The 22,753-nt window shown below is 45.6% G+C and overlaps 1 protein-coding gene across 2 annotated transcripts in view; it reads right to left on the bottom strand.

Moving 5' to 3' along the window:
• Positions 1-14,943: 14,943 nt before the first annotated feature.
• RELL1 (RELT like 1) overlaps positions 14,944-22,753 on the bottom strand; it is a 57,107-nt gene continuing 49,297 nt past the window's right edge. For both annotated transcript variants that reach the window (XM_073646219.1, XM_073646226.1), the window contains 3 exons: positions 18,529-18,667; positions 17,285-17,317; positions 14,944-15,335 (listed from right to left, as the gene is read on the bottom strand). In XM_073646219.1, the coding sequence (XP_073502320.1) occupies positions 17,294-17,317; positions 18,529-18,667 (163 nt within the window). In that variant the 3' untranslated portion in view covers positions 14,944-15,335; positions 17,285-17,293. The remainder of the gene's footprint in view (positions 15,336-17,284; positions 17,318-18,528; positions 18,668-22,753) is intronic.

Genomic DNA, 22,753 nt, shown 5'->3' with positions numbered 1-22,753 from the left:
AAAGCCATCATTAACACCTAGACAGAAAAAAACAAGGTTACAATGGGCTAAGAAAAAGCAATCGTGGACTGTGGATGACTGGATGAAAGTCATATTCAGTGATGAACCTCGAATCTGCATTGGGCAAGGTGATGATGCTGGAGCTTTTATTTGGTGCCGTTCCAATGAGATTTATAAAGATGACTGCATGAAGAGAACATGCAAATTTCCACAGTCATTGATGATATGGGATTGCATGTCAGGTAAAGGCACTGGGGAGATGGCTGTCATTACATCTTCAATAAATGCCCAAGTTTACATTGATATTTTAGACAGTTTTCTTATTCCATCAATTGAAAGGATGTTTGGGGATAATGACGACATCATTTTTCAAGATGATAATGCATCCTACCATAGATCAAAAACTGTGAAAACATTCCTTGAAAGAAGATACACAAGGTCAATGTCATGGCCTGCAAATAGTCCGGATCTCAATCCAATTGAAAATCTTTGGTGGAAGTTGAAGAAAATGGTCCATGACAAGGCTCCAACCAGCAAAGCTGATCTGGCAACAGCAATCAGAGAAAGTTGGAGCAAGATTGATGAAGAGTACTGCTTGTCACTCATTAAGTCCATGCCTCAGAGACTGCAAGCTGTTATTTAAGCCAGAGGTGGTGCAACAAAATACTAGTGATGCACTGGAGTGTTCTTTTGTGTGTTTGTTTTTCGTGATTCCATAATTTTTTCCTCCGAATTGAGTGATTCCAGAATTTTTTCCCTCTGCAGAGTCTGAAAAAAAAATTACTGAGTACCACATTTTTTTTCTTGATTTCTTTTAGTGTTTCTTAAAGCCCTAAAGTTGCCATTTGAAATGACTTTAGTTTTGTGCCATGTCTGTGATCTGCTTTTATTCAACAACATTAAACAACTGAATGAACATCCTCCGAGCCCGGTGATTCCATAATTTTTGCGAGGGGTTGCATTAAACACCTTCTGACGTCTAGGGAATGGAATATAGCCGCCTTCTCATTTTTGGGGTTATCACAAAAAGGCAGAATGATCTCGAGACCGATAAAAGGCGGACACCACCTTAGGGAGGAAGGCCGGGTCTGGTCTAATGACCACTCTATCCGAGAGAATATTGGAGAACGGTAGGCTGACTGATAGAGCTTGTAATTCCCCTATCCTACTAGCTGAAGTGAGGGCTACCAGTAGGATAGTTTTATAGGTCAGTATTTTAGTTTGTATGTCAGCTAAGATCTCAAATGGGGATCTACTTAGGGCTTCTAAGACTAGATTAAGGTCCTATGGTGGAACCGGAGACAGAGCCACTGGTCTAGACCTACCTACCAACCTTATGAACCTCACTACCCATGGATGGTCAGCAATTTTTTGGTCAAACAAGATGCCCAAGGCTGATATCTGTACTTTCAGGGTATTAACAGACAGACCCAGCTCCAGTCCTTTCTGCAAGATTTTAGCCTATGGTACGGGGGTTACTTACAGTAGTGTTCAAAATAATAGCACTGTTAATCACTGTTTTTGGTATAAATTATATTACCACATGTCAAACAATTTACCAGTTAATGCTGTATATTCTAAGAAAACCAACACACTCAGCATTCATGATCTGCATGTTTTTGAGTCTGTGTATTTGAATAATTATTTGAAAGGGGGTGTGTTCAATATAATAGCAGTGTGGAGCTCAATTAGTGAGGTCAATCATTCTGTGAAGAAACAGGTGTGAATCAGGTGGCCCTTATTTAAGGGTGAAGCCAGCACATGTTGTACATGCACTTCTCCTTGAAAGCCTGAGAAAGCCGGATTTTGGTAAGAACTTACCTGTAAAATCCTTTTCAGCGAAGGAAGGGAGACACAGATTCTCTACTTCGTGGGTAGGCAGAGCCCCATAGGATAGTCACCTCAGATTGGAAAATGACGACCGGCCCCTCCAGTATATAGGCTCCTCCTACTTCCATGTTCATGAGTCCGTACACAAGCTAAGGAAGAGCAGACCAACCAGCAGAACAACATATCCCCTTCTGAAATTTCAGAAATGAGAGAAAACAGGTTATGTAATAGAAACACACAGTCTTAGGCATACCCCATTGGACCTGACAACTGTGTAGAGCTGGCGAAACTGGAAGGAGAGCCGTAGAGCGCTAAACCCAGTCCAGAAGATCGACATCAGGAAGGAGACGCGCTGCATCTAGAAACACAAAAAAAACACTTCTGCCCTGGGAGGGTGCTGTGTCTCCCTTCCTTCCTTCGCTGAAAAGGATTTTACAGGTAAGTTCTTACCAAAATCCGGCTTTCAGCAGCAGAAGGGAAGGAAGGGAGACACAGATTCTCCACTTCGTGGGACGTCCTAAAGCAGTACCTACTTAAGGGTGGGAAATAGAGGCAGAAGCTTCCATACCCCAAAACTTAGGCAAGAGCGCAAACCGCGCTAAATAACGGAAAACTAAGTAAAGGGATAACTTAAATTACCGCCGCTTGCAGGACCCTGCGTCCCAGAGCCGCATCGGCTGAAGCACTTACGTCCACCTTATAAAACTTAGTAAAGGTGTGAACGGAGCGCCAGGTGGCCGCCCGGCAGAGCTGCGCTGCCGAGGCCCCCTGACGAAAAGCCCACGATGAGCCAATGGCTCTAGTGGAATGAGCTTTAACTTTAACCGGACAAGGCTCGCCCTTGAGCCGGTACTCTTCCAGGATAGCTGAACGGATCCACCGAGCTATCGTGTCTTTGGAAGCACGTTGACCACGCTGACGACCTGCCGGAATTATAAAAAGAGAGTCCGACTTCCGAAAACCTTGAGTGATCGTAAGATAGAACTTCAATGCCCGCACTAAGTCCAACGAGTGCAAGGCCCGCTCCCTTGGATTCTTAGGTCCTGGACAAAGAGAAGGCAACACAATGTCCTGATTAATGTGGAATTGTGACACTACCTTAGGCAAAAAATCTTCACGAGTACGAAGCACCACGCGATCCGGAAAAAATTCCAGAAAAGGAGGTGAGCAAGAAAGTGCTGCCAATTCAGATACCCTTCTCAAAGAGGTGACTGCCACCAAGAAGGCCACCTTCCAAGAAAGTAGTGAAAGTTTAGCAGAATCCATAGGCTCAAAAGGCCTATGCTGAAGGGCTTCCAGGACCAGATTAAGCCGCCATGGAGCCACAACTGCCCTCCGTGGCGGAAACTGACGTGCAACTCAGCGAAAAAAAGAGCGCACATCCCTGCGAGAGGCAATAGCCTTCCTAAAAAGTGCAGAAAGAGCAGATACCTGTCCCCGCACCGTACTAACTGCCAAACCCCTGGCCAGACTAGATTGCAGAAAGGCCAAGAAGTTGGGGATGGAAAAAACCCTCGGGTTTCTTGAGGATCCAGAACACCATGAATAGAAAGACTCCCAAGTTCTGTGATAAATCCTGGACGTAGCTGGACTCCGGGCCGCCCGCAAGGTAGCAATGACCTCGGGCGAAAAACCGCGACGGGTCAAGATCTCTGTCTCAAGAGCCACGCCGTCAAACGAAGGGACCTCAGATCCGGATGAAGAATGGGCCCCTGAGTGAGCAGGTCCGGGCGAAGGGGCAGCGGAAATGGAGGTGCCGCCTGAAGAGACACCAGCGTCATATACCAAGTCCTCCGCGGCCAGTCTGGTGCTATCAGAATTATTGATACCCTTTCGAGTTTGATCCGTCGGATCACCAGAGGTAGTAAGGATATCGGCGGAAACGCATAGATCAGCTTGAACTGACCCCACGGGGCCACTAGAGCATCCACCGCCACCGCCTCCGGGTCCCTGTACCTGGACATGAACGTCGGAACCCTGGCGTTCAGCCTGGATGCCATCAAGTCCACCTGAGGAGTCCCCCAACGGGAACACAACAGAGAAAACACTTCTGGATGGAGACTCCATTCCCCAGGGTCCACTTGCTCGCGACTGAGGAAGTCCGCCGAGATATTCAACACCCCTGGAATGTGAATTGCAGAGATTGCTGGAACTTTGGACTCGGCCCAGACCAGGATCCGAGAGACCTCCGACATGAGACTGGAACTCCTCGTCCCGCCTTGGTGGTTGATGTACGCGACAGCCGTAGCGTTGTCCGACTGGATCCGGACTGGTAGACCGCTTAATAAGACCGTCCAATGTTGGAGGCAGAGAAATATTGCTCTCAACTCCAAAATGTTGATCGGGAGAGACGACTCCTTTGGCGACCAGACCCCCTGAATCCAGAGGTCGTTCCAAACCCCCCCCCCAGCCTGTCCGGCTGGCATCGGTTGTCTCCACCGACCATCTCGGAGGAAGGAAGGATTTCCCCACGGATATAGTCTCCGGACGTAACCACCATCCAAGAGATTCTCGCACCCTGCGGGAGATAATGACCGAGCGATCCAGAGAAGTTAGCGATCGATCCCAATGGGTCAGAATAAGGCTCTGGAGATCCCGGGAATGAAATTGTGCAAATGGTACTGCTTCCATAGTTGCCACCATTTGACCCAGAAGGCGCATGCATTCCCGAAGGGACATTGACAGCGCCGACCTCATAGCCTGGACCAGAAGACGAAGGTTCGTCTGTTTGACAGGAGGCAGGGACACAACTGCCCGAACAGTATCGAACTGCATCCCCAGGAAAAGAATGGACTGTGCTGGCTCCAATGACGATTTCTTCCAATTGATCAGCCACCCGAAGTCCATCAGGTACTGAAGGGAGAGATCGCGAGCCGCTATTGCCTCCTCCGCTGTGGGTGACACTATGAACAGGTCGTCCAGGTAGGGGAGGATCGTAACCCCCTGTCTTCGAAGAAGCGCCATGAGAGGAGCCAGAATTTTTGTAAAAACCCTGGGAGCGGAGGCCAACCCGAAAGGCAGGGCCACAAACTGGTAATGGGCTTGACCTATAGCGAAATGCAAGAAACGCTGGTGAGCCCTGCCGATAGGGATATGCAAATAGGCGTCGCGGATGTCTATGGACACCAAGAAATCGTACTGCGACAGGGTCGCCATCACCGATCGGAGAGACTCCATGCGGAACTTCCGTGTCCGGACGTAAATATTCAAATCCCTGAGATCCAGCACCGGACGAAACTTGTCCTCCTTTTTGGGGACCACAAAAAGGTTGGAATAAAAACCCTTTCCCTGGTCTTCCGGAGGAACCTGAACCACCACACTCTGCTGTAGGAGAGAGTCGACCTCCTGAAACAGTGCGGCAGCCAGTCTTGGCACGGACGGAATGCCCGTCAGACGAAACCTGTCTGGAGGCAGCGAATGAAACTATGAAATAGCCTGCCGACATAACCCGTGTCACCCAGGCGTCTGCTATGTGGGATGCCCAGATCGACCCGAATTGTAGCAGACGACCTCCCACCCGAGAGCCCTCGGGGGGATCCCTGGCATCAGTCAGCCTTAGCGGACTTTTTATCAACCTCCAGTCTGTCCTGACGGGACCGTTGCTTCCAAGGAGTACGAGATTTCTGGGCGGATCTGCCGGAGGATGAGGGACGACCCAATCTCCAAGAAGGCTGACTGAATTGTCCCCTGGCCCGAAAGGACCGAAGACCTCTGCCGGGCCCTGTCCTGCTGGCTGTGGATGCCACTGCCTTTTTCCCAGGCAGAGTAACATCCTTAGCTTTAGCTTTGGCAATTAGTTCCGAAAGATCTGAACCAAAGAGCTGACCGCCCTTATATGCCAGACTAAGCAATCCCTGTTTGGATACTGCATCCCCGGTCCACTGTTTAAGCCACAGAGCTCTTCTAATCGTGACTGCCGAAGCCTGAGCCCTGGACAGAATTGAAGCAGTGTCCAGTACTGCATCTCTGCCATAACACAGCTTCTTCCATTCGCTGAAAAAGCTTTTCCACTTCTGAACGCGAAGTCCCATCCTGCCACGCCGCACGCAGCTGATCCAACCACCGCAGAGAAGCCTCACCGGCCCACATGAACCCAAGGCCGCTCGGAAACCATGACCCGCGGCTTCATAGATGGATTTCACCGCCGACTCCGATCTTCTGTCCAAAGGATCCTGAAGATTGGCTCTCCCTTTAAACAGGAAGCAGGGAAGACTTGGTCAGCTGAGACAGAGATATATCCACCTCAGGAGAGGGAACCCAATTAGTAACCATCTCCTTGGCACAGGGATATAGGGCATCAAAAAAACGCGTTCCTCGGAAGCGTTTATCCGGACACTGACGCTCCTTCTCCACCGTTTCTTTAAGTTCCTCATGCGCAGGTAATGTAGAACGAACACGGCACGTCTTCTGATACAGACGGCCCGACCTAGAGGGTCTTGTCGGCTCTTCAGACAGCTCTAATACTTCCCGCATGTCCTTAATAAGCCCATCTACGCGACCAGAAAGAGAAACAGAGCGATCCTGTTGATCCTCCTCTTCGGACTCAGAAATTTCATCAACCGAATCTGTTGGTGAATCCGAAGCCTCTGATGCGCTCTGCGAGGGAGACAACGCCACCATAGTCTTGCGGCGCTTTTTACCTCATGGCATCGGGTGTGATCTAGCTGACACCCACTGTCCCAGGAGACTAGAGAGACTATCAATGGAGCGAGTGAGCGCCTCCACCTTAACATCACTGAGCGTTGAACTTGATGTAGTAGAAGGCCTGAGTGTATCAGAGGCGTGCGACTGAACCTGAAACGGATCCGGAGAAAGATCCGCACTCCCAGGCCCCTGATCCGACATGCCACCCACACCAGATGCCAGGATGTACAACAAGGATGGCAAAAAAGTGTGAAAGCTGCACAGCCTGTTTTCAAAACTCACTTTATATATATATATATATATATATATATATATATATATATATATATATATATATGCGACAGGCTCTGAAGGGTTAAAGCTCACCCTTAGAAAAGAGCTACCCCAGAAATGCCGAGCAAAAAATCAATAGGGGGAAACTCCCTTAAACACCATGTGTTTCCCCTAAAGCTCCACTTTTTCAGAAGGGGTTAACATCACAGCAACTATAATACTACGCAGCCTAAAAGGTCAGTGAAGTAAATAGCTTTAGGAGAGAAAGCGGCAGTGCTCACGAGGACTCCTAATAGGTAGCCTGGAGAGACAGCACTGACAAAGAACCCCTGCCAGAGGCAGAGGGGACTCACCGACACTGCGGCGACTGCTCCTCCTAAGTGTGTGGACGGAAGGGGAGCAGAGAGCAGGAGGCGCCGCTGGACGCCGGAGGGAGAAGCAGGGACCGCCAGCGCACGCTCAACAAAGCGCTTCCTGCCTAAGTAATGACGGCAGGAAGCCAGGAGACGCTAAGCCACGCCCCCCGCCAAAGCCCACGCTTATTCAAATAACAAAAACGAGGGCAGAAAACTTCCTACCTCTATGAAGGCAGGAAGCAAGTCAATAAAAGCAAGAAAACGCGCGCGAAGGCAGGAAGCAAAAACGAAAAAGCATGCGCAAATAAAAAATAAAAATAAAAATTACTGGCCTCCGTCTCTGCTCCCCAGTCAAGGCAGCGTCTGAAATAGACAAGAAACACACAGGCAGTACACTTGCCGTAGCCGTCAAAGATACTCTTTAGACCAAAGAGCACTTACCCTGCTGAACGCCACAGGGATCCTCAGGGATGTGTGGCGCCATGGCCCTTTGCTCCCCCCTATGGCGGAGCACACAGGGACCCTCTCAGATGTGTGGTGTGCGCCTCCGCCAGGGAGCGCCCTGTATCCCCCGGGGCCGGCAGGCATAAGTGGGAACCTCCTCAAGGGGTACACAGAGCTGCCAGGGGAGGGTCAGGGGTCTCAGCAGCGCAGAGACCTCTAGACCACGGAGGGTCCAGGAGTCGCTGGATATAAAATAACTCTTCTGAGGAGCTGCCGAAGCAGCGACTATCCTCTGAGACCTCAGATAAAAAGACTGATGAACATGGGAGTAGGAGGAGCCTATATACTGGAGGGGCCGGTCGTCATTTTCCAATCTGAGGTGACTATCCTATGGGGCTCCGCCTACCCACGAAGTAGAGAATCTGTGTCTCCTTTCCTTCCCTTCTGCTGCTGAAATATGGGTCGTTCAAGACATTGTTCAGAAGAACAGCGTACTTTGATTAAAAAGTTGATTGGAGAGGGTAAAACTTATAAAGAAGTGCAAACAATGATAGGCTGTTCAGGTAAAATGATCTCCAATGCTTTAATATGGAAATCAAAACAAGAGAGATGTGGAAGAAAACGGAAGACTACGATTGGAATAGATCGAAGAATAGCCAGAATGGCAAAGGCTCAGCCAATGATCAGCTCCAGGATGATAAAAGACAGTCTCAAGTTACCTGTGAGTAGTGTGACAGTTAGAAGACGCCTGTGTGAAGCTAATCTCTTAGCAAGAAGTCCCCGCAAAGTCCCACTGTTAAAAAAAAAAAAGACATGTACTGAAGCGGATACAATTTGCCAAAGAACACATCAACTGGCCTAAAGAGAAATGGAGAAACATTTTTTGGACTGATGAAAGTAAAATTGTTCTTTTTGGGTCCAAGGGCCACAGACAGTTTGTCAGATGGCCCCCAAACTCTGCGTTCAAGCCACAGTACACTCTGAAGACAGTGAAGCATGGTGGTGCAAGCATCATGATATGGGCATGTTTCTCGCACTATGGTGCCGGACCTATTTACCATGTACCAGGGATCATGGACCAGTTTGCATATATTAAAATACTTGAAGAGGTCATGTTGCCTTACATTGAAGAGGATATGCCCTTGAAATGGATGTTTCAACAAGACAACGACCCTAAATACACCAGTAAAAGAGCAAAATCTTGATTTCAGTCCAATAAAATTGAGGTTATGGAGTGTCCAGCCCAAACCCCGGACCTTAATCTGATGGAAAAATTGTGGGGTGACATAAAAAATGCCGTTTGAGGCAAAGCCTACAAAATGCCAAAAAATTGTGGGATGTAGTCAAAGCATCCTGGGCTGGAATAACAGTTGACAGGTGCAAGAAGTTGGTTGACTCTATGAAACATAGATGTGAAGCAGTTCTAAAAAACTGTGGGTATACAACTAAATATTAGGTTAGTGATTCACAGGAATGCTAAATCATCCCAAAAAAAAAAAAAAAGTACATATTGTGCAAAGACAAATGCAGACACTGCTATTTTTTTTTAGATCAGCCCAATGTAAATTTTTTGTTATTTTCTGTAAAAGTAATTACAAATAATATACATTTCTCTTCAGGTTTAGAATTAGAAAACTGTACAATGTTCCCAATGCATGGAAATGAAAACTAGTATAACGATTTTGTACTTCATATTTTTGAACACACTGCTATTATTTTTAACACTACTATACAAAAGGGATTTATCTCGGAGAATTATAAAAAAAAAAAAAATCTTCCAGACCCTTGCATAAATCTTCGTTACCTTCTTCCTACACTCCATAAGGGTAGAAACTAGATTATTGGAAAACCCCTTTAACCCCAGGAGCTGCTGCTCAAACACCATGCTGTCAGATGGAAATTCTCTAACCCCGGACAAGCCACTGGACCTTGGGATAGTAAGTCCGGGATTTCCGAGAGAACCCATGGATCACCCATTGCCATTAGCCTTAGGCAGGTGAACCACGTCCTTTTGGTCTAAAAGGGTGCAATCAGGATCACATCACATCCTGTACGGTTCTGGGCTCTTTAATATTCATTGCGGCCCTGACTAATCTATCTCTGTCCTCTGCTGGAAAACAAGGGCGGCCCTCATTTACGTCCGAGGAGGAGGCGACATCTGAGTAAAACCCCTCTAATTCACCATCTTCCTCATCTGAGCTTGCATCAAACTTCTCTGCAGGAGCACAAGGGGTCATATTTTTAAGTCCCTTAAGGAAATTCCTGACCTCAGTCTTTATAATCGCTCATAAGGAATGAAGATTCTTCAGCTACTGTTTTCTCCATGCAGGGTTGGCACAACTTTTGCTATAGGACTACAGTAGCTTTATTTTACACAGAATGCATTCCTTATTCTTTAATTTACACAGCCCTTTCCTAGGCTTGTCCTATAAAATATATCCAAGGGCATGGCATTAAAGGTAAAGAAAAAAAAGGGGGTTGTTAAACTCACCCACCCCAGTAGAACTACCGTGCATGGAGAGGCAGCACTTTCTGCAGGATCTTTGACTTGGCTCTCTTCCTCCAATTTTTTCCACAAGATCACTGGTGGTGCAGCCAAGAATGGTGGGGAAGAGGGAACACCTTATGTACCACCGTGGCATTTTCAAATTCCTTGCCTCTGTGGCAGCCGCGCCCCTTAGGCACGCCCTCGGAAGTGATGTCAGACGCCAGCCACTTTGTCTCTGCGCGCGATGTACTGTGGCGTGCTCCTGTGAAATTGAAGGTCTGGGGTCCCAGCGAGTATCCTGGACTGCAGACTGCGCCCTCATCCCACCATCGGATGATCTGCCGGGAACTCCCGCGATCTCCAGCTGACAAGTGAGAGGGGAATCCTGCCTGCCGCACCGGAGAGAGCTATCAGATCTCTCCAGCATGCAGTAGCGTTTTACCTTATACCCCCCCCCCCCATCCCAGCAAAGTAGGGGAGAAGTGAATACGGAATCCCTGGCGTCTCCAGGGCTGTAGGTCTCCCACCAAGGACAGGAAACCACTGAAGTGGGAAGAGAGACTCCGCCTTTTAAATCTGTAGGTTTCCTGTCCTTGGGGGCGGATCCCCTCTCTCATATGGTGCTGTCGTGGGGATGGGAAAAGTGCTAGTCCATGAAGTAACTTCTGGTGAGGCACACTTCTAAGAAACTACTTTTAAGTTTATATTTCACAGCTGCAAGAATTAATTGAGCTCTGGCTGAAGTCATGGTTGCCTGGGACTAATCTGGACAGTTAAAATAGCAGATTCAGCAATGGAGGTTGTGGAGACACAGGGTCTCCCATGGGCGTAATACTACTCAGACAACACAGGGTGAGGGTAAAACAGTGTGGCAATACTTTATTGAACTAAACAGACAAAAACATATAGAACAGTCCCAGCAAATACCCAAGATGGTGCAAACCTACACAGCCTCGCACTTCCACTGGCCCACCGGGAATAGAGTGGCTGCAACTTTGGGACTTTCAGGGCTAACTACCTCAACCAGTGGCACCTCGCTTTGGGTGGACACCCACAGAGAGGAGGTAGCGGCAAGCTTAGGACGCTGACAGTCCATTGAGGTACGTGGCCAGAAGACCCAAGGGTCCCAACCAGGCTTCTCCGAACATATCCATGGAACCAGGTGACCGGTAGGTCCCAATCTGGCTTTCTCCAAGTGTATCCATGGGTTCCAGGTGACCGGAGAGTTCCACCTGGCAACCCCAAACATATCAATGGGACCAGGTAACTTAATTATCCCAACCTGGTTTCCCCAAATGTATCCATGGATTCTGTGATAGTCAATGGAGCAGATCTGTATCCCTTCAGCTGGGGATGGGGTCCCCTAAGCGGACATCCTGTAGAGTTACATCTGTATCCCTCTTGATGGAGCCATGTATCCTGGTTGCTGTCAGGAAGAGTCTCTCAGAATCTCTTGCAGCACGATAGAAATCCCTTTTTATATTTACATCTGCAGCTCAGGTTATCATTCACAGGTCGGGGGGGGGGGGTGGCAGGGTCTCATCTCATTGTTTGAGCATTTAATCAATTTGAATAGTTTGTATCCCACTGCTCTGCAGATCAACAAACTAGCTGGCCTAGTACAAGTTGTAATTAGCATAGTAGCAAACATCATTATTCCAAAACCCTGAGTCGCTGTACTGCAAAACTAGTAAACAATACGTTGTACGAGCTGATATAAGATGTAAACAACAGCCATTCATCAATTAACAAATATCAACTCAGGTGATCAACATCCAGGCTTATTCAAACAATAGTCTGTATTGATCAACCAAAGAAGAACACATTCAAAAGTCAACAAAGATAAAAGATGTATGGCTCAAGGCCTACTGAATTTACGTCGGGATAATTAAGATTAAAAGCTGTGCTGTCACAGAGGTTTTTTTTCCTTTGCACATTATGACAATAGTCACTTCTTTGTTATACAAATTTGTGTGACTCAAAACCCCTAACAACTTTCACCAGACACCTGTGTATGAGTTAAGTTTTCACCATTTACAATTGTTCTCCACCTACAAGAGAGACTGCAGTAATACAAGGAAGGCTGCTCTGACAACCAGTATTATGTGTAATACAGGGGGAGGGCATAAAACGAAGTCTGGGAAGTAGAGCCATAGCCAATGGTGGCAGAACAGTAAGTGATGTCAGAGGTTTTCAATTTTAGTTTAGCGAGTTGTTCTGTACAGTCCAGGATCCTACATCCGTTTTATTGCCTGTAGTATTGGAAGGAAGAAAATGCACAAAAATATCCCTGGAATTCCTCCATTAATTTCCTATTTTATGGCTTTATTTACATCTCACATTACAAATATACCTTAGAAATATGTAAAGAAATCATGTGTCCCAGAAGCTCCTCAGTGGCCTGAGGATGGCAGCAGAATCTAAATGGCTAACAGCAGGGTTCAAAGCTGAGCTCCGGCTGCAGCAGGTAAGACACAGATACCAGCCCTCGTCCACACTTGTGGACGCCGGGACAGATGTACAATTACATTCATTTTACACCAAGAGGTTGCGCTGTTTAGGGTACATAAAGGACATTTTATGGTGAGTATTTTACAGCTTCAATTTGTGCACACTCATGGCTTTTCATGGCAATGGATCAAATGCAGGAAGGAAGCTTCCTTCTTTTGGATCCCTGTACTAAAATACAGTGCTCTCCTCTGGTTTTTGTGAAAGGTTTCTGGTCATTTCAGGTTCTTGTCAACTCAGAAGAGTTAAGCAGGCACTGACCCTCCTTTTTAGCATAGTGCTTTGAAACAAGAACTGCTGTTAAAGTAAGGACTGTAGATATACGGCGTAGCAGTAAGGGACATCGGCAGCTGGAAGACTATTGTACTCAATGGCGCAGAATGCAGCAGTTCAATATAACACAACACTGGCGATACCCAGGAACATGTTTTATTGCGGTACTGGTCACATTATATAAAAGTATAAAGCTTTTTTCCCCACCTTGTTGCATACTGATGAGTCTTTCAAGTAAAAATGCTTTACTAAAGGTGATTTATGATTCTATAGAAAAATCACTAGAGGCCGCCAATCAGCTAAGCAGGGCAACTGGTCTCACACGTTACTTTTCAGGATTTGTGACACTGACACAGGAGGATGAAGCACATGTATCCTGTACAAAATATAAAATATTATTGTTGCTCTTAGAAAAAATACAACTACAGGGAATATCGATACTGAACATAAAGACAAAACTGGAACCGCAAGAGTCTGTAACAGACAGTAAAGCAAAAAAGAAGAAAAACTTGGTGTAGTCTTATCAATTTTTGATCCAAGTTATGGATCAAACTCACCCATTCAACTCAATGCATTCATGAAAAAAAAAAAAACATACAAAAAAAAAAAAAAAAAGGCAAAAAAGAGACATCTGAGGGCTGTCAGATTATTCCTATTTAATGGGTTGGAGACGCATGGATTTTTTTCCTTTTTGTATAGATAGTAAAAACAGACATAAGGACCAAAGAGTGATGAAAATCTAATCCAAAACAATGACATGTAAGAAAAAAAAATGGCTGAATGAGGCCTAAGTGGTAGTTCAAACAACAGAAAAAGTCCAAGTACAAATGTAACTACTCTGCTACAAAAAGCTTAACTCCATCAGAACACTCGAGCATAATAGTCCTATAATTCAAGGACCAGATAAGTCACCAACACTGACTGTTCAATAAACCAGAGCCACTACACGAGTTTCACCTGAAAGCTTTGTCAGGAGATGCCTGAACTGTCAGAGTCTTGGTGAGTTACCTAGTGCTTGCAAGATTTCTCAATATTATAAATGGGTCAAACTACAAAGTGTGTATAAAAACAAGCAACTTTGTAATTGCAATGTTTTTATAAAATCCTCTTCGTTCTTTAGAATTAAAGGAACTTAATTCTATAGTTTAGAACTTAATTCTATAGTTTACAGCTCCCTGCCTAGGTTACAAGATGTGTGTGTGTAGTCTATCAGAAGTGTCAGGTCTCCTAGGCAAGGAAAGCAACACTTAAAAGCTCTATACCAAAGATAGTGTAAGTGCTTGATTTGGCCAGCTTCATTACTCCTGTGCACCCCCGATGTTGCAGAGGAAAGCTACCTCCGCTTACTGAAGGGCAGAGCGCACAATTCTAAGCCGCCGGCCCAATCTGTCAATCATTCAGGAGCATGCAGGGCCTGGGAGGCGTGGAATGGTGACCTACTGAAGAAAGTTACCACTCAGACATTTTGTATTTCATTTTGACCCCCACTGATTCCCTTTGCTTTGATGTCCATCTTTGTCATAGACAGTATCAGTCCTCTCTTTATAGTCAGTGGGGAGCTGTGGCTCATAGATAGGGCTGCTGCCTGTGAACATGGAGATGAGAGTTCGACTCCCAAAGAGACCCGAACACAGGAGAAGTGAATAATATTCCCGGTCACAGCATTTGTTTTAATAACAAAGTTGATATATTTTAGTGGATACTTATGCAACATCCTACTTGTCAGTGCTGTTAGCCCTGAGAAGCAATCCTTGGTAATTATGGTGAACTGAGATCTATGTATTGTGATTGGAAAATATTCCCGTTCAGACAATTGGATGAGGGGGAGGGGGTATGATTATGCACACATAACAAAGGTTTGAACACTGCACACCGCTACCCCAAAGCGGTGCTTAGATCAACTTTACTGATTGTCCGGTCGCAGCGGAAACACCACTCTCTGAACACCATGCCGCTAAAAACAAAAAAAAGACCCAAGCAAAAAATGCACAAATAAAAAAAAAAACAAGTTGTCAAAATGTGTGTGATCCCTATTCTAAAACTAAGGGGGTGAACAGGTAAGGTAGATTTTTACATAACATATCCCATCACCAATCCTGCATTGTAAGGAGCACTCCTATGACATGATTATCCTTTACAGTGCAGCAGCTTTATTCTTTTTTTTTTTCCTCCTCAAAAGTCTAAAACAGCCGTCATTTCATATCGAGAAGCCTGTCATGGGGATATGAGCATGAACTATGTCTACTATAAAAATACTCTATTACTCCAGATCTAGTTCGGATAAATTTATGTACATGTAGTGTTATCCTAGTATACAGCTTTTATATACAGAAGTAAAAACTGGCGTTCCTGTACAGAAGCTTTCTGCTAAAAATTATACAAAATCCGGATTTGTGAGAGTCGGATGTGTTCTGAACACAGGCCGGGCACCTGGACACCTCGGCTTCAGTACGCTCAATAAAATCTCAGCTTCACGGTCTTCTCAGATTAATAAAATGCCACCAATCACGATGGGAAAACTGCAAGAAAAACAAAAGGTTGGGTTTAGCCGATGCGCTGCCTGCGCCATGCATGCACCATGTAACGCATCCCCTTTTGTAACATAAGCATTTCCCCTGGAGCCACTTCCATACATATAATAAAATGAATTTTCATCACACGCTCCTGCGGGAACGCTGACATTATTTGCCTCCTGTGAAATAGCTATAAGAAGCGTCACAAGATGCGTGACATTCAGGGAACTTGCAGCTTTCGGAGAGCGCAGTGCCGGGCTGTGTGCTGTCACATTAACAGGCTGTAAACCGTGATGCCCGATAGCGGGGATGTGTGAAATGACCGGACTACAGAGGGCCAGGGGACCAGTTATGTTACGCAGAGCAGGGAAGAAGCATGTCAAGTCATTTCACAGATGGACGGGCTCAGACGTTCTGCTGACACCAGATGAAGATGTAAAAGGGAATTGAAATACAGTAGTGTGATGGTAAAGTAGTATGGCGAGCAATAGAATGAAGCGCACCATGGAACGAAAGATCCTTACACAACTACAAAGTTTAAATTAAAAAAAAGATAGATTTTTTAAACCCCTTCACCCAGGCCTGTTTTCACCTTCCAAATTTTACAATTCTGACTACCGTTACTTTATGAGGTAATTACTCTCGATCGCTTCAACGGATCCCCCTGATTCGGAGATTGTTTTATCGTGACATATTGTACTTCATGATTGTGGTAAAATTTGTTCAATACGATTTGCGTTTGTTTGAGAAAAAAACAGAAATTTGGCAAAAATGTTGAAAAATTTAGCAATTTTCAAACTTCAAATTTTTATGCCCTTGAATGAGAGAGATATGTCACACAAAATAGGTAATAAATAACATTTCCCACATGTCTACTTTACATCAGCACAATTTTTTTTTTTTTGGTAGAACGTTATAAAGGGTTAAAAGTTGACCAGCGATCTCTCCATTTTCCAACATAATTTACAACACCATTTTTTTTAGGGACCACATCACATTTGAAGTCACTTTGAGAGGTCTTTATGATAGAAAATACCCAAAAGTGACACCATTCTAAAAACTGCACCCCTCAAAGTGCTCAAAACCACATTCAAGAAGTTTATTAACCCTTCAGCTGCTTCACAGGAATTAATGGAATGTGGAAGGAAAAAATATAACATTTAACTTTTTTTTTAACAAAAATTTTACTTTAGGCTTAATTTTTTTTTTTTACTTTCACAAGAGTAAGAGGAAAAAAATGGGGCCCAAAATTTGTTGTGCAATTTCACCGATACCCAATATGTGGAGGAAAACTACTGTTTGGGTACACAGCAGGGCTTGGAAGGGAAAGAGTGCCAATAATTAGCGGACGCCATGTAGGCTGGGAATGGAAGGAGTGCCATTTGACGTTTTGAACACAAAATTGGCTGGAATCGAGAGTGGATGCCAAGACACGCTTGCAGAGCCCCTGGTGTGCCTAAACAGTGCCCAGCATATGGGGTAAGCGACATAGCTTATCAGAAGAACTATACTACATTTCTAATTGGAGGAATTTGCTAATGTTATTACTATTACACCTACTACATATTGGGATATGATCTTTGAGATTGGAAAAATCCCTTTAAGCTTGTCCCCGCACTCGTTAAGGGACGGCGAGCCAGACCTGTACGCACTCCCGTCCGGCAATCAGCGAGGACCATGCACACGTCATAATTAAATGGATATGACCAATTCACGATGCCCTCTGCATGTGGCCCTGACAACTGTACTACCCGGCGTGTTGTGCCATTTCTCCATGTCCGTTGTCCAGCGTTGTACTCTCTTGCACAGTGGCTGCAGGATGTATTTCCCTCTAGGTTATAAGCTCGCACATATGATGGCGCTATGGACATTCAGAAGTAGTAAGCAGAATGCCTGAGGTCAACTCATCATGGAAAGTTTGACAGCTAAAAACTACAGCAGAAAGTATCACTTACGCTCACACTTCAGGTGTCCACCGAGCTCCGATTCTGCAATGAAGACAGACATATAAAGCTTTAGGTCTCTCAATCACTGCTTAAAGCACAGAACAAAGAAATGGAAGCACTGCAGATTACTGAGCAGACATCGCAACTCTTTGTGAAATCATATATATAATAAATAGTATACATAATCTGCAAAACTGACTGTTTATGTGCACATCAGGGATTAGAAGTGGGCAAGGAACGCTCCTCCGTAATATTAAATCCACTGCCACAGCATGTTGAAGAGGACTGGTCACTCACCAGAATGATGTTAATTCTACATTATTACTTTATTATCTGGAGTGAAGGCAGCTGTTCTCCTGAAGGTGGTTTATGAAGGTATTGCATTACTTAAAGGGGTCGTACAACCTTAGAACAAGTGCAGACTTGTATTCTGTGACTGCAGACTTTTAAATCCTCACATCGCATACACTGTGAGGATTCTCCGGTGGCAGGAGAGGCGGTCATGTGACCGGAAGTATGTGCTTTGCATACTCCCGGCCACAGTCTGACTAGACTTGCCCAACCTCGCTCAATACACTTGCATTGAGCGAGGCCGCGCAGGTCTAGTCGGCATGTGATCATGTGTGCAAATCACATACCCGCCACATACACCACACCACATACAAGTCACATGGAGTAACTGCAGACTTGTACCCCAAGGCCGGACAACCCCTTTAATACATTAAATCTATAGCTCTTTAATATCTCATCATCCCAATATCTGTGCGATATACAGACTGATGTGCTTTTCAAAAGATATATGCCAAGAATTACGAAAGGAAAAAGTAGATAAAAAAAAAAGTGTTTATTCTGTGGAGTATAGATATAAAAACTGTATGTATTAAAGGGACTACCAGCCCAAAATAACTGCTCAAACCAAGCACAGCCGCTCTGTGTACCCATGGTATAGCAGTTCAGTGCATCCTCTGAACCTACTCATTTTCCATCCATCTCCACCCCCATCTGGCTCCTGTATAGCTGAAGCTGTCAATCAAAGAAAAGAGGGCGGCGATAGAGGGGAAACAATAGGTGGGAAGGTGCACTGAACTGCTCAGCCAAACCAATGGAGCACCGAGTGTCTGTGCTTGGTGTGAACAGTCTTCTTATGCTAACAGACTTCCTGTCTAGCTGAACTTATAGGCCAGCCTATCCTCTTGCCTTGCAGTGTAGCACTCCACTATAGAAGGGCGCACTGACTGCCTGGGTTTCCTTACCCCTGTCTCGGTGCCGCTTCGTTGCCTGGTGTCCACACTGACTGGTGTGGAAGGTACGTCACCATTTGTGGCTTCTGTTCCATCAGACATTAAACGTTTCCTTTCTTTAGACTTTGGCTCTACCTTTGTGACTCTGAACCTGCACATGCAATGAACAGAAACCATAGATTTGTCAGAAGAAAAAAAAATTATATTCAGGAACATGGCCAAATACATAAGGCTAGAGTTCACCGTGTGCAGGCTGGACAAGTCAATGCAATCGGATCCACTGGCCACAAATGGCTAGATAAGAATGCCTACAGCAAAGCACCCAGATTACTAACGTCGGCCATGCATATTAGCTGGAGGTCGGCCAATCATCCAGCCAAAAGCCATCGCGGCTGTCTCGCCCATACACAGGAGCGCTCGTTTGGGCTAGCACTCGGGTCCTCTGTGAAAAAGTCGTCGACACACATCTCTGCCGGTGGCTTATCCAAGAGAACATCGTAATTGCCAAAGTCAGACACGTGCAATTGACATCTTCCATGACAGTTTGTCAGCACCCCCATACTCATTAGGGTGTCGGACAAATCCATAGATATTTGCAGGCGTAACCGGTATAAGTCTAATGTGCATGGGACAGACCAGGTTAATCTGATTGTACACTGTTTAATCAGAATTTAATTTGAATAATGATTTAGACAAGATCCAAAATTTGAGCTAAAACTTGAGACAGACTAGCCTGCAAAAAAAAAAAAAATAATAATTAAATTATTGCCAATTATACAAGAGAAGTTTTACAAAGGGTAAAGCTGTGTGTTCACAAGTGTCCACTAGAGGGCAGTCACTGCTTATAGATTCATCTGCGGGCGCCATCTAGTGGAAACCTGTGTGCAGAACAGGGTGCTTTGCTCATAGGTAGTGTTGAGCGATACCTTCCGATATCAGGAAATATCGTATCGGATTGGATCGGACCGATACTCAAAAAGTATCGGATATCGCCGATTCCGATACCGGAAACCAATGCAAGTCAATGGGACACAAATATCGGAATGAAAATAAACCCTTTCTTTCATTGGAGGTTAATTCTACATGAAGTAAAACAACTAAGAATAATGTAGAATGTATTATGCGAAAAGCCGGCAATTCATCAGCGGCATACACCGGTACCCGACAATTTACAACAGAAAGAATAGAGCATCACACATAGATTAGATAGATAGAAACATGTCAGTCACATATATAAGAAGTACAGTGACAGTGTTGCTTACTGTACTTGTCATTTAGTGTAAAGGATTTATTTAAAAAAATAATAGTGTTTTCATGCACCGTCTCTTTAAAAAAGCCGGCCGGCAATTCAGCAGCGGTACCCGACAATTTAGAATAGAAGGAATAGAGAATCACACATAGATTAGATAGATAGAAACATGTCAGTCACATATATATGAAGTACAGTGACAGTGTTGATTACTGTACTTGTCATTTAGTGTTAAAATAAAGGATTTATTTAAAAAAAATTGGCGTGGGGTTCCCCTTAATTTTAGTCTCTAGCGGAGGTTAAGCAGACAGCTGTGGCAGATGTTTGAAGCCTGGGAAGGGGGTAATACCCACGGAGCTTCCCAGGCTACTAATATCAGCCCCCAGCTGAATAGCTAGCCCTTACTAGCTATTAAAATCGGGGACCCCCCCCCCAAAAAATGACGTGGGGTCCCCCCTAATTTAATAGCTAGCAAAGGCTAGGCAGACAGCTGGGGGCTGATATTAATAGCCCAGGAAGGGTGCCATGAATATTGGCCCCCTCCCAGGCTAGAAACACCAGCCGTCAGCCGCCCCAGAAATGGCGCATCCATAGGATGCGCCAATTCTGGCACTTAGCCTCGCTCTTCCCACTGCCCTGTAGCGGTGGCAGTGGGGTAATAGGGCTGGGGTTGATGCCAGCTGACATCAAGCCCAGGTTAGTAATGGAGAGGCGTCTATAAGACACCCCCATTACTAACCCCATAGTCAAAGTTAAAAAAAAACACAAACACACAGAATAAAGTCCTTTAATTGAAATAAACACACAATTCTTTATTGTTCTCAATTAAACCTTACTTACCATCACGCCCATTCCAGCTGAAGCCAACGATCTCCTGCAATAAAAGAAAAATAATAAAGCAACCTCATCCTTACCTTTCCATGGTTCCCAGGACAGCTTCAGTTCTGCTACATTGAGATGACAGGCTGGACCGCAGCAGAACGCTGCCATCCAGCCTGTCATCCCGCAGACACTGAGAAGCGCAGGCTTGCTTGCGCTCCTCAGTGTCTCTCTGTGACAGCATAAAGATGAGCCGACAATGAACTCGGCTCACCTCATGCACGTCACTGACAGCGTGGGAGAATTCGCACGCTGAAGCGCTGAGTGCAGGAGAATTTTCCCACGCTGTCAGTGACGTGCATGAGGTGAGCCGAGTTCATTGGACATGACCTCACCTCATGCACGTCACTGACAGCGTGGGAAAATTCTCCTGCACTCAGCGCTTCAGCGTGAGAATTTCCCCACGCTGTCAGTGACGTGCATGAGGTGAGCTCATGTCCAATGAACTCAGCTCACTTCATGTACGTCACTGACAGCGTGGGAGAATTCTCACGCTGAAGCGCTGAGTGCAGGAGAATTTTCCCACGCCGTCAGTGACGTGCATGAGGTGAGCTGAGTTCATTGGACATGAACTCGGCTCATCTTTATGCCGTCACAGAGAGACACTAAAGAGCGCAAGCAAGCCTGCGCTTCTCAGTGTCTGCGGGATGACAGGCTGGATGGCAGCGTTCTGCTGCGGTCCAGCCTGTCATCTCGATGTAGCAGAGCTGAAGCTGTCGTGGGATCCATGGGAAGGTAAGGATGATGTTGGTTTATTATTTTTCTTTTATTGCAGGAGATCGTTGGCTTCAGCTGGAATGGGTGTGATGGTAAGTATAGTTTAATTTAGAACAATAAAGAATTGTGTCTTTATTTCAATTAAAGGACTTTATTCTGGGTGTTGTGTTTTTTTTTAAATACTTTACTAGAAATTCATGGTGGTCATGTCTAATATTGGCGTGACCCCATGAATTTCGGGCTTAGGGCCAGCTGATAATGCCAAGCTGGCCTTAACCCCTTTATTACCCAGTGAGCCACCGCACCAGGGCCCTGGATGAGTTGGGTACAGCGCCAGAAGATGGCGCTTCTATGAACGCGCCATTTTCCGGGGTGGCTGCGGACTGCAATTTGCAGCGGGTGGGGCCCAGAAAGCTTGGGCCTCCCTGCGCTGCAGATTCCAGCCCCCAGCTGCCTAGTTGTACCTGGCTGGACACAAAAACAGGACGAAGCCCCACGTATTTTTTTTTTTAATTTCATGAAATTCATGAAATAATTAAGAAAAAAAGGGCTTCCCTATATTGTTGTGTCCGGCTAGGTACAAATAGGCAGCTGGTGGTTGGGGGCAGCCCGTTCCTGCCTGCTGTACCTGGCTGGACACAAATATAGGACGAAGCCCCACATCAATTTTTTTTAAATTATTTCATGAATTTTCTGAAATAATTTAAAAAAAATTGACGTGGGGCTTTGCACTATATTTGTGTCCAGCCAGGTACAACTAGGCAGCTGGGGGCTGGAATCCGCAGCGCAGGGAGACCCAAGCTTTCTGGGCCCCACCCGCTGCAAATTGCAGTCCGCAGCCGCCCCGGAAAATGGCGCGTTCATAGAAGCTGGATGCTGTACCTGGCTGGCATACAAAAATATGGCAAAGCCCACGTCAAAATTTTTGGGAAAAATTAATTAAAAAATAAATAATAATTTAGGGACTGCATCTTTATTAACTCATCAAATATCATTTAGTGTTAAAATAAAGGATTTATTTAAAAAAAAATTGGCGTGGGATCCCCCATAATTTTAGGCTCTAGCGGAGGTTAAGCAGACGGCTGGGGAAGATGTTTGAAGCCTGGGAAGGGGGTAAAACCCACGGATCTTCCCAGACTACTAATATCAGCCCCCAGCTGAATACCTAGCCTTTACTAGCTATTAAAATGGGGGACCCCCCAAAAAAAATGACGTGGGGTCCCCCCTATTTTAATAGCTAGCAAAGGCTAGGCAGAAAGCTGGGGGCTGATATTAATAGCCCAGGAAGGGTGCCATGAATATTGGCCCCCTCCCAGGCTAGAAACACCAGCCGTCAGCCGCCCCAGAAATGGCGCATCCATAGGATGCGCCAATTCTGGCGCTTAGCCTCGC

The sequence above is a fragment of the Phyllobates terribilis genome, unplaced genomic scaffold (genome assembly GCF_046119375.1).
Source record: "Phyllobates terribilis strain yellow unplaced genomic scaffold, ASM4611937v1 Scaffold_1__5_contigs__length_1240528914, whole genome shotgun sequence".
Taxonomy (NCBI): domain Eukaryota; kingdom Metazoa; phylum Chordata; class Amphibia; order Anura; family Dendrobatidae; genus Phyllobates; species Phyllobates terribilis.
Note: the sequence above shows the minus strand (reverse complement) of the source record. Positions and strands in the feature narration are given on the sequence as shown.